This window comes from Pelodiscus sinensis, chromosome 26 (genome assembly GCF_049634645.1).
Source record: "Pelodiscus sinensis isolate JC-2024 chromosome 26, ASM4963464v1, whole genome shotgun sequence".
In the NCBI taxonomy this organism is placed as follows: Eukaryota; Metazoa; Chordata; order Testudines; family Trionychidae; genus Pelodiscus; species Pelodiscus sinensis.
The window spans coordinates 8,115,284-8,127,882 of NC_134736.1; the positions used below are offsets into that span (position 1 = coordinate 8,115,284).

Below are 12,599 nucleotides of genomic sequence, written 5' to 3' on the forward strand. Positions count from 1 at the left end.
TTTTTGGAGGGTTGATAAGTGGTGCTACTAACGCACATTTTTTTCTTGCAGGAAGCAAAGAGTTGATTGCAGCCTTTCCCTAATTTCTGGACTTGGATGTGGTCAGGAGATAGAATTTTTTGGCAGAAATGCAAAATCTTTTAGTATTTCTGAATAGAAACATGGCTTGTTTCACCTCAAGGAAGCTAAATATTAGTGTGGGTTGGACATTTTTCATTAAAAAAAAGATAAATATAAAAGTCTGGTTTTTAGTGTGAAAGGAGTTCAGTTTTTTAGATGTTTGTAAAATCCTGCCTCCTGCTGCCTGGTTGTCATTAGTTTATTCCGCACATTTATGTAAATACCAGAGGCATTTGCTTCCATGCTAAGTTGTTCTACAGCATGTTAATGGGCTGTATTCATAGACTGAAAAAACCCACCTTGGCAACAGCTTTGCCAGAGGCTTTGCATTAATGTATTACTGTTAAAGCTGGTACAGCAGCTCAGGTGTTTTCCAAACAGAGACTGGGTGAAATTAAAGGCCAAAAAATTATGAGAATAGCTACTTAACATCACTAGTATTAAAAGCAGAAGAGAAAAATGAACAGTGGGCCTTCTCCAAAGCCCTGCGAAGTCACTAGGATGTTTTCCATTGACTACAAATGGATTTTGAAACAGGTCAAATATTTTAGTGTTTTTGTGCAGGATATGTAACATATTGGGGGAGATTTTCAAAATCATCTAAGGGATTCAAGAGCACATCTCCACTGGACTTTTAATTCTCATGGGCATATCTGCCCCATACTATCTCATCTGGTGGTTTTACCCTTCTGTAACCTTCATCACAGTCGCTTGCACTAGTTGCAGTCCATAGGAATAATGGGGTGAGATCAGTGTGAATTAGAAACTGCCCTACAACTACAGAATTCTCTTCTAGAAGAGCTGAGAATGACAACTAAGCATGCCACCTTCAGGCTGCATTGCAGGACCCATCAATGTATCATCATATCACACACATGAGATGATGAGGGCTGAAGACCCCATCATTGAAAATATTTTTCCCTTTGGACAGTCAGTTTGCTCTGTTCCATCCTGTGTGATGCAGCTATGGCTACAGTCACCTGTTTATCCATAGCCTCAAAATTCTTGCTATATATTCTACCTGGAAGTGAGAGCACAGACTCCAAAAGAATTTCATCTGATGCATAACACAACAGCCATGGCTGGAGCAACCATCCAATGTTTTGAGCACATGGTAGGCAGCCCACCGAGTACATGATGAAGGTCACGGTTCTAGCCTTCGAGTAAAATTTTCAGAAATGCTTAAATGACATAGAATCCTGCATCCCCTTAGCTTTCAATAAGACTTTGGCTCCCAAGACTTCTAGGCACTTTTAAAAATATATTTTTGAATAAAGATCTCACTAAGCAGATATAGTCTGATCTCTGAAGGTGATACGACAGGGAATTTGGAAACATATCCTCTGCAGCAGCTGTCCTATAGCCCTTAAACTCCCTTCCAGAAGAACCAGCAATGACCATTAATCTCCCCACCTCCTTGGTGAAATTCAAGACCTGTGAATTTATCATAATAATTAATTCATGAACATACAATTTGAATGCAAAATCTCTTCCTTCTGAAGGCAGGCAGGAAAGATATATTTCTATGGGCAGTTGCAGTCTGCTCGCTTGGATTTCTGTTACTGTGAGCCTGGCATACTTGCATAGAAAACCTAACATTTTTTTGATAATTATCTTCTTTTTCTATGTACTGCTCTTTGTCTAAATAGTAACATGGCATGTCTTGCCAAGTAATAGCACCGAGAAGACTGATGGGTTGATTCTCAGTTATACTAAGGCTACACTACAGAACGTAGCGTGTTAATCACTGCCTAGTATAATAGATAAACACTTTCATGCAGGCAGTAAAGTTTAAAGGGAACAGAATTTGGGCAGAGGGGAACCAAGAATAGGTTTCATGGCCTCCTATCCTGCATTCCCTCTCTGCACAATCTGTTCACTTGCCCTTCTCCGTTGTCCAATGTCCATATCTTCCTTGTGCCATACCTGTCATTAACTTTCAGTGCAAACCATTTCTGCTCCACCTCATTGATGGACTGCGCCATATCATATTATCACTTGGATTTTTGCAGTATGATTTATCTGTTGATGAGTCTTTAGTCTGGTTTTCGTAAGTGTATCTTATGCTCTTTCAGAGTTGATTGCTGGAGTTAGCAAATCACGGTTGCATTTTAATTATTAGCAACCTCATCATCAGAAATAAACACGCAGATTTTTCTTCTCCATTATTATTAATAAAGATTTTTGTTCCTACAGAAACGGATGCCCCGTTGATATGAGAAGCCAAGGCCAATCCTTGCTAAACCATTGGCGATAACTGTTTCTGTTTCTTCTCTTGTGCCTGGGTTGTTTCTGAATAACATGTCTTTCCTTTTTCTTTTCAACAGTCTTGTGGATTCCTTCTGCTGTCCAAGCTTGAGGACAACGGTCCTTCACTTCAATAATGTTTATTCGCTCCCTGACTTGGCATTAATAAGCAGTGATGCCGCTGTGCCTAACCCTTACTGGTGTCATAACCCAGTGCTTTCTCTGGTTTAATATTCTTATATTTCCAGGCAATTTTACTGTCTCCCCAATGTTTCTTATATATACTGGTTAATTTTAATTTTGTTTATATTTTATTTCTTCTGTAATTCTGTTGTTGATTTTCCCTTGCCCATTGTTTACATCAGTTTTTTAATTTTTTGTATTTTCCATGTGACCTCCTCCACTTTCCTTTCAACCAATCATGTGCGTGCGTATCATGTGACTTTGTCATGTGGCTTGCATGGTGCTGATGATGTCGTCCACGCTGGTGAACAGAAGGTAAAAAATTTTGTTCTGATTGGTTGACTAGATCTGTGGGGAATTAAAAACACCCCAGCAAATAGGGACCTCTAAATTCCATTGCTCAAAATTTCTTCTGTAAACTTTTTGGAGAGATTGCTCACCACCTGTTATCTGCATGTGAAGAACTAAAAGCCAACCATTTGTGCTGAGCTGGAAAGATAGCTTTATATGCAGAAAACCTATGGCTTAATCTTTTGATTCATTCAGTGCGTGAACACAACAGAATCAGCTGTCTGGGACACTGTAACCTTTGGAAGACTACTCTGGGTCAAATCCTAGCCCTATGGAAGTTAGTGGCAAAATTCCCATTGTTTTCAGTGGGGGACGGCCTTTGGGCCTCTGAATTTTACTTAATACTTGTATGAAAATATGGGCCAGATCCTCAGCTAGTGTAAAGCAGCATATTTCATATGACTGTTGCAACATTTTGTTGACTTTTTTCTTCGTGAATACAATTCTGATAATGATTTTAGTCTGAGGGTTCTTAATTTTTTTAGCCCATGAAAAGGCACAAAATAAAAAGCCCATGACCCTCCCCCCAAAAGCTAATCATATGTAAACATAAGACATAACTTACTCTTATCATGAGCAAAGCATAAATGTGCCAAGAGTGGAAACTTTTTATAAACCTATATATGTATACTGATACACACACGGTACATAATCAGCGCCCAAGCTTTATTTTTTTTTTTACATCAGAAGTAATACCATTGATGCTGTATTTTGCTGGTCATCACCTGCCAACGTGCAGTGTCTGTCACAGCCAGGAAAGAGCGTTAATCTGGTCAGAAGTCATTTAACATTTACAGCAAGTGGTGGTTTCCAGGAAATCAGGAAGCAAACAATTGGTCCTTGCAGTTAAGAAGATAAAATTATTTTCTAATTAAAGCTCTTGGCAGCAACTAAAGAATTAATTGAATATTGTGATTGTTGCAACCTCACTTAACACTCCATGTACACTGTAAAGAGAGGGGAGGAAAACCCCGCTTTTCTGCTTCCCTGGGTAAAGCAAACACATTGTTTGGAAACTCACAAAGCAATTGGCTCTTTACTCATTAACTCTAAATTATTTTAGCGTTTTGGAACATTGCCAGGAAAGCATTTGGGCTGGGGTTTTACTAGGAAACCAAACTAACACCAGTAACCTTACCACATGCATGGAAGTGGTCCCTCCCTTCCCTCAACGTCCCAAGCCCCTCATCCCTCTCTGAAAGCTGATTGGGCGACATTCATGAGGAATGAAGATTTGGCTGTCTCGTTTTGCATGTCTTTTTGTTCTCGTCTGGTTTTTTGTTTGCTTCTCTCATGCGTGTTATGAAGCCTTCCTTGGTATTCTCTTTCTCTCAGCCCCAGTGTACTTTCTGCTGCTGACGACTTGGATTGTGTAGCTGTGTCTGCTCTCTGTTTCAAATTGTGGCAGCTGTTGTCACAATTTAGTCCCATTTACATGGTGGCTCAGGGATAAGGAAGTGAGGTGCTCCTTTGATGAAATTTTGAAAAATAATAAAATAGGGACCCGGATTGCAATTGTGTATGCAAAGGGGAAAAAAAAGATGCTGAATCTCACATTAGTGCTGGAGGGCCGGGTGTTTTGATTGTTGATACCGGGTGCCACAGCTTTACGGTGCCCAAACAGAGTTGTCCTAAAGGGCCTTGCTCTTCAGAGGGCTGTTACTCAGCATGTTCTGAAAATCAGATCCATTCGAGGTGGAACACTAAGCTGGGACTCAGGAGATCTGTGTTCTGTTCCTGCTGTGGCCAGCAGTGTGACCTCAGATAAGACATGTCCCTTCCCCATGCCTCAGATTCCTCATCCCAACAAAAGGGGGGAAAGGATAACTACCTCCTTTTGTAAAGCAGTGGAAATCTACTGATGAAAAGTGCTATATAAAAGCTAGGGATTGTTCACAGTGCCACTGATCCTTTCTGCAAACCCAGACTATGTGAGTCCCATGTGAGCTCAAACAAAAGGCCAGCCTCTTTAACACTGATACCAGGAAATATTTTTTGCAGCTTTAGGATTCGCTGCAGCCAGATGTGACCAACACTAACAATTTAGCAAGAAGAATTCAAAAATGACACGACTAGGAATGATATAGCACCACACTGGCTGACTATAAAAGCTCAGACTGGACCATTATGCTTCATGATGCTGCAAACGATCACCAGAATCAAAGTTGAAAATGTCCCCTAAGTGCACGTGTATTCCTGTAGAATTGGCCGGATGCATTATCAAACATCAGGTGCAGGCCCGTGGGGGAAGTAGGAAACCAGCGTGTTGCTACAGCAGTGAACCGTTCTGCTATGGTGGTGCTAGGACTAAGTAATGCAGTGGTTTCACTTTAGAAATGAATGCTTTTTCGGCCATTCTTAGCAGAGGCAAGCATTGGTGGTTCTCCTTCCAAAAGTTCTTGGAACCCAGGGTATTAGGTGCCTTGGAAGTTGCTGGGCTTCCCCAGGGCTACCCAAGCTCTTCTCCCATTCAGCTGAGGAGAGAGCAATCCACTGGAAATAGGACAAGCCCTGAGGAGGAGACCAGGCATTGTATCCATTCTGCAACTAGTAGTTCATCCTCACAGTTAAAGCTTTTCCTAGCTTGCTCCCAGTTCCGCTGCATGGAGTGGACATCGGGGGGCAAATGCAGGCCTGGGATAAACCTGCCTTTCTCCCTGAAGCCAGCAGAGTAGCTGAGACTGAATTTAGACCTGGATGTGTCATGCACCCAGGTGAAATCCGCCCTTCCTTGTAGGGCAGTGGTCACTTACCAGTCCATTGGGATCGACTGGTAGATCTTGGAGCCTCTGACAGGTGATCTGGACAGGTTTGTCCAAGAGGTTATCAAATGCTGACACTTCAGCTGCCCCTCCCCACACTGCTGGTCATCTCCTGCCCTTTTCCTTGGAATTCCCCCCCACACACACAACCCCCACTTGCTGTGCAGAACAGAGAAGGGAGAGGAGGGGGCGCTGATGTCAGGGTGCCCCCTCTCCCACACTGTATTCTATCTCCACAGAATGGAGGGCGGCACAGCAGGACTTGGGATGCAGTTTACTGGCTGCTTTTGAGCGTGGTGCAGGGCCAGGGCAGGGGTGAGCCTGCCTTACCCCATTGCACCACGTGTCGTAAGCAGTGTCCAGCTGGAGCCTGCATCCTGAACCCCTGCCCCAGTCATAAATCCCTTCCTACACCCCAAGTCCCTGTCCTAGCCCTGAGCCCCTCTCCTCCCTGAGACCCAAACTTCCTTACAGAGCCTTACACTGAACCCCCTCCTGCAGCCCAACTCCCTGTCCCAGGCTCAGCTCAGAGCCCCTCACACTCCAAATCCCTTAACCCAAGACCAGAGCCTGCATCCCAACCCACTTGCCTGATGCAAGGAAGGTTGGGGAATGGAGGAAGGATGGAGTGAACAGGGGCATGTCCTCAGAGAAGAGGCACGAAGGAGGAGAGGCAAAGGTATTTGAGTTTCAGGTAGAGCCTGAATTGCACTTAAATTCAAAAAAGTGATCTCGTGCTTAAAAAGGTTGGAGACCACTGTTGTAGGGAATTAAGCACAGGGATCTTAGAAATTACCCACCCTAACATTTGCATTGCTGGTACTCCAGTCTCTAGGCTGAAAAAAAGATTGCTGTCCCCGCATTTGTCCTCTGGAGCTATGGAATCTGTGCGGACACAGAGGTCTTGTCTCATGGTTTATCTTTCAGAGACAGCACAGAATTCATCCCTGTCCTGCAGCACCACTCCATCGCCCCTATATAATCTCCCCCCCCCCAACAGCTTGTCATTCCCTCTGCATTGAAATGAATTTCCTCCCAGAGCAGATTGTGTTTGTAAATTAATTATACGGAGCAAGTCTAACAAGCTTGATACTGTATTAGAATCAGTCCCTTGAGGAATTTTCTTAAACTGGCTCATAGAGTCATTATAAGGGGGGGTTTCAACAAGCAGTCCCAAATGCAGAGTTTCCGAAGTATCTATGGGAGCCACAATGTAAATGGGAACATGACTGGCATGTATATAAACCACCCCTCTAACACACCTTGCTTGCCAACCCTCTTTGCGTTGATGAGACGCATGTCCTGAGCATGTTCTTTCTAATCTTACAATGACCTTTTCTCTTCAGCTACTGACACTCTGACTCATGATAGGATTGCTGGTTCTGCCGGACTAAAGTCTTTACACTAAACTTCTTCCTTTTTTGGTTGGAACATTGTACTAACACCCTTTTATTTTACAGCCCCTCTGTATGGATTACACCTGCTTCTTTGAGACAAATATATAAATAAATAAATAAATAAATAAATATGTGGATAGAAATATGAATATTTTTCACACGGGTTTGTGCCATTGTGATCCTTTGGTTTCAGACATGATGTTGACAGTCATGGGTCATAGACTGTAAGTACTTACCTGGGAAGAACATTTCTGGTGGAAGATGGCTCCTGAGCCTAGCGGGAAAAAAGCCATGACAAAATCCAGTGGCTGGAAGCAGAAGCTAGACAAATTCAGTGGGAAATCATTTTAATAGGAAGGTAGATAGCTGTTGGAACAACTTCCGAATGGATATGTTGGCTGCTCCGTCACTTGAAGTCTTAAACCAAATCTTTCCAAGAAACGGTTTTTAAATCCAACACAAGTTGTCGGGCTCAATGCAGGAATCACTGAGTGAAAATCTCCTGACCTGTGTTTTACAGGAGGTCAGTCTAGATGGTCCCTTCTGGCCTTCCGATCTGTTCATTTATGGATGATTATCTCTCCATTGATGAGGTTATGGCGGGAGGGAGTAACATGGAGCGTGGTTCTGGTATTATCCCTAGTGTTAGCTTCCTACTGGTCCATTGATCAAGTTTGCCAAACATGCAGTATGAGGAGAGAGCTGACTGATATTTCAGTCATGCCTAAATGGCTCCGTGTCCAGCATAGTAAGTAGCGATCAGTGCCCCTAATTGTTGTTAAATCCAGTTGCTAGTCTGGAAAAGCATTTAAATTCCCTTTAAATAACAGACTGGTTGTGCAGGACATTTGCTTCAGTCTTGGTTAATTATTGATTAATATCTTGGTGCCGTTATTACAGGACTTGCTTCCTCAACTTGAATCAACTCCATTGTGACAAGTAATAACCTTCCTGGTCATATTTCCCTTCAGGACTGGGGAAGAAGGAAAAAAGAATTGATCAGTTAAGCTGTTAGTGTTTCCAGAATGCCCAGGAGAAGTAACTCAGTGTATATTTGCTGTCCAGTCTGTGAGCACTGATTTGTTTTCCTTTAATTTGCACTCTGTAATGGCATTCACTCTCCAAGCCCTAATAATTCCCGGAGAAACTGAAGCCAAAATGAGATTTGCAAACATACAGTCTCAGGAAATTGGCAGCAAAAATGATGATAAACTACTTTGATTAAAATCCAGGACAGTGTTTCTTAAACTTTTTAAGATGGAGGAACACCAAACAATATTTTATTTTATGAGGAACACGAAGGAATTTTTGTTCAGGAAAAAAAAAAGTGGCTAGGGAAAAGTTATTGAGCAAAAAGAAAAATAGGGTTGGGGGAAAGTTATTGAGGGGGGAAAAATCACCTGTCCCTTTAAGGATTGCCATTTTGAACTCTGTTGTTCTCCTCGACACACCTCCAACTGCCTCGCGGCACACCGGTGTGCCACACAACACAGTTTAAGAAACACTGATCTAGGTGGCCACTTTGGTAATAAGTTAATCAAATCCTGTCCTTTTCTCTAATAGTTGCATAACTAGCAGTAGTGCAAGAGTCATAAGGCAGCACTTGTGCTGTACAGCAGGCAAAATCCTGAGCATCTCACTCTAGTAGAGTTTAAAAAATGTGGACCAGTGATCCAGTGACAGCTCCGTGCATGATCATCTAACTAAATGACTGGTGAAAAATATCTGAATCAAAATCCAAATGGATAAACATGAGAATATAGGGTGAGCTCTTCCCATTGATGGACATCTTGAAAATTTGTGGTGGTAGGCTACAGTTAAACACCAAAGTGCATTTTTTTATTCTAATAAAGCTTATAGGCTTATTAACCCTCCTGTGTTTTGGGGTTGTGTAACAGAACAATGTCTGAGAAGTAAAGTATAGATCAGAATTTCCTCTCTGGTTGTTGGATCAGACTCCTCAGTCAAAAGCATTGTCTTTCATGCCTCAGCCTTGTCATTATTTGAATTTGACCCTGTGCCCAATGGCAGCACTTCTGTTAGATTCAGAGATGTGGGATCAGTTTTTTTATGAAGATCTTAAAATAAGATTTTGCCACAATTTGATGTGCCTGTCATTCTATACTCAAGAGAGGCCCATGGTTGGCACACTTAGGGAGTGTTGCACATTGAGTTGGAGGTGCAGAGTTGTGCAAAGCTCAGATCTGGAATTGCAGGGATGCTGCAAGTTAGGATTGAGATGCATTGGAAGAGCTGTGTGAGAGAACCGACTGCCTGTAGTACATAGCGTCTGTTCTCAATTCCTTGTGGTTGGCATTAGAACACGCTCAAATACTGATATGAAAAAAAGGGTTCTACATTTGTATAATTATAGATGACAGATGCTTTTTCTAATGATTAGATAAAATATCTGCAAGAATTGAATTAGGGCTCCAAGAGATCAGATGATAGAGTATAATTAATCCTACGAATTTTCTGGGAGTCCTGCCTGTTAACTGCAGCTGAATTGTAAACTTTAATTTACAAATAATTATAGCATTGGTTTTGCTAAAATTATCCATAATGAAGTCAGCGTATCTTTCTGAGAAACAGGAGCATGTGGGAAATCTATAAATAATTTCAGCTATTAAAACATGGTTGGTGAAACCATAATAGTTTTCATGGCTCTTTACATACCCTGGTATTCTAAACCTGGGATTAGCACTACATGCACATCCACATCTTCATTGTCATTAATTAATGGAAGATCCAATGTGAATTACCTTTGAGTTTATGAATAATAAAGAATCTAGATTAATGCCTCTCACAAGGTACTTTATTCATTTATGTTGACAGTTATAACTTATTTTCTATTATTTTTAACACCACTTTGCAATGTACAAATAGCAAATGCAGTGTAGTATATTTTGCAGAGGTAATGGAAGTCTGAATAATACAAGGCCTTACAGCTGCCTTCTACTATTAAATCTTTGCTAAGAAAAGAGAAGGGAACAGCTTTTCTGAGTGTGAATTATATGGTGTGTACATTAGTAATGACTGGAGGTACCATATCAACCGTACTGAAGTCAAGGGAAAGACTTTTTTTCCCCCTCATTGGGTTTACATCAGGCACTTTTTGAGACTTTGCTGTTTAGTGTTATAGGCCTTTGTTTTTATGTTGCTTTCTAGTATTTTTCTTTTCTTTTATTCATCTTGTAAATTAATCTTGGTCATAAATATTCAAAATAATTTCATGTAGGCAATAGCCCAGATTCTGTTTAAACCAACTGAAGATGCACCAGGGAGGACTATTGATCTAATGGGTTTTAACATGAATATAACAGTTTCCTAAAGCTAGAGTAAACACTAACTATAAGAAGCATCACATTTTTAGACGTTAATATGGCATTGCTCTGTGAACAGCCGTCATGGGCTGAAATACTGCAGATCTGTTAAATTCAAAGATACATTACTAGGATCAAATGGCAGAGCAGATGTGAGTCAATTTGCACCAAAAAGATGGCGTACTGAGTGCTAAGAAGGTTTTTATTGATTTAATCTTCCATCATTGTGCTCTCATGGCTGTCAGGCAAATTCAGGGAGGCAGTATAGAATTGGAGACTGGTGTGGCAAAGATAGCAAGCCAACATTTGGATGTGGGCTTGAGATGACAAGGGAAGTGTGTGGGCTATCAGTGTAATATATTGTGGCCCAATATCTTTAAAAGAGAGATGATTTCTAATAGTGAACATCCTGTAGCCTTAAGTGAAGTAATATTTAAACTAGGGCTGTCAAGCAGTTTTTAAAAAGTAATTGTGAGTAATCATGTCACTTAGAAATTAATTGCAATGTTTAATAATAATAGAATATGATTTATTTAAGTATAGTTGGATGTTTCCTACATTTATATATAGATTTCAATACAGAATACAAAGTGGACAGTGCTCACTTTATTTTTTATTATAAATATTTGCACTGTAAAAAACAATAAAATAGTGTTTTTCAGTTCTCCCATTACAAGTACTATGATGCACTCTCTTTATCATAAAAGTTGAACTTAAAAGTATAGAATTATGTACCTAAAATAACTACATTCCAAAATAAAGCAGTATAAAACTAGAAGTCCATTCAGGCCTACTTCTTGTTCAGCCAGTCGCTCAGGCAAACAAGTTTGATTACATTTGCAGGAGATAATGCTGCTGCCCACTTCTTGTTTACGTCTCCTGAAAATGAGAACAGGCATTCCCGTGACACTCTTGTAGTTGGCATGGCAAGATATTTAGATGTGCTAAAGACTTGTATGTCCCTTTATGCTTCAGCCACCATTCCAGAAGACATGCATCCATGCTGATGGCAGGTTCTGCTCAAATAACAATCCAAAGCAGTGTGAACCAGAGCATGTTCCTTTTCATCATCTCAATCAGATGTCACCTGCACAATGTTAATTTTCTTTTTTGATGGTTTGGGGTCTGTGTTTTCTGCATTGAAATGTTGCTGTTTCAAAGATATCTGAAAGCATGCTTCACATCTCATTCCCCTCAGATTTTGGAAGGCACTTCAGAGGCTTAAATCTTGAATCGAGCACTGTAACTATTTTTAGAAATCTCACACTGGTACCTTCCTTGTGTTTTGCCAAATGTGCAGTTAAAGTGTTCTTAAACAGTATGTGCTGGGTCATCATCTGAGACAGCTGGAGCATGAAATGTATAGCAAAATGCAGGTAAAACAGCAGGAGACATACAATTCTCTTCCAAAGAGTTTTGTCACACATTTAATTTCTGCATTATATTTTTAATGAGCATCTTCAGCGTGGAAGCATGTCCTCTGGAATGGAGGCAGAAGCATGAAAGGGCATATAAATGTTTAGCATAACTGGCACATCAATACCTTGCAACACCAGTTACAAAAGTGCTATGTAAACTTCTGTTCTCACTTTCAGGTGACACTGTAAACAAGAAGTGGGCAGCATTATCTCCTGCAGTTGTAACCAAACTTGTTTGTCTGAGCAATTGGCTGAACAAGAAGTAGAACTGAGTAGACTTTGAAGGCTCTAAAGTTTTACATTGTTTTGGTTTTGAGTGCAGTTATGTAAAAAAAAAATCTACATTTGACAAGTTACACTTTGACAAGTAAGGGATTGTACTTCAGTACTTGCATGAGGTGAACTGAAAAATATTATTTTGTCATCCTTACAGTATAAATATTTGTAATAAAAATAATAAAAAGTGAGCAGGGTACACTTTTGTATTCTGTATTGTAATTGAAATGAATATATTTGATAATGTAGAAAAGCATCCAAAATAGTTAATACATTTCAGTTGGTCTATTATTGTTTAATGCTGCAATTAAAACTGTGATTAATCATGATTAATTATTTAAATTGTGATTAATTTTTTAGTTAATTGCATAAATTAACTGTGATTTATTGACAGCCCTACTTTAAATAATTCACATCAGGAAAAAGACGTTCCAAAGACAAGTCTGCTACTCCAGTCCTGTTCTAAAGCAGAATTCCTGGGTGTATTACACCTATCTAGCTGCCTCTTGCCTCTGTTTGCCA

At 40.4% G+C, this 12,599-nt stretch overlaps 1 protein-coding gene across 6 annotated transcripts in view; it reads left to right on the plus strand.

The window, feature by feature from the left end:
- The window catches only part of NCAM1 (neural cell adhesion molecule 1), a 283,565-nt gene that overhangs the window by 237,269 nt on the left and 33,697 nt on the right, over window positions 1–12,599 (plus strand). The window contains exon 17 of one of the 6 annotated variants that reach the window (XM_075909680.1): window positions 2,863–2,865. The exons of the other annotated variants lie outside the window; for them this stretch is intronic. Coding sequence (XP_075765795.1) covers window positions 2,863–2,865 — 3 coding nt within the window. The remainder of the gene's footprint in view (window positions 1–2,862; window positions 2,866–12,599) is intronic. 6 annotated transcript variants of the gene reach the window in all.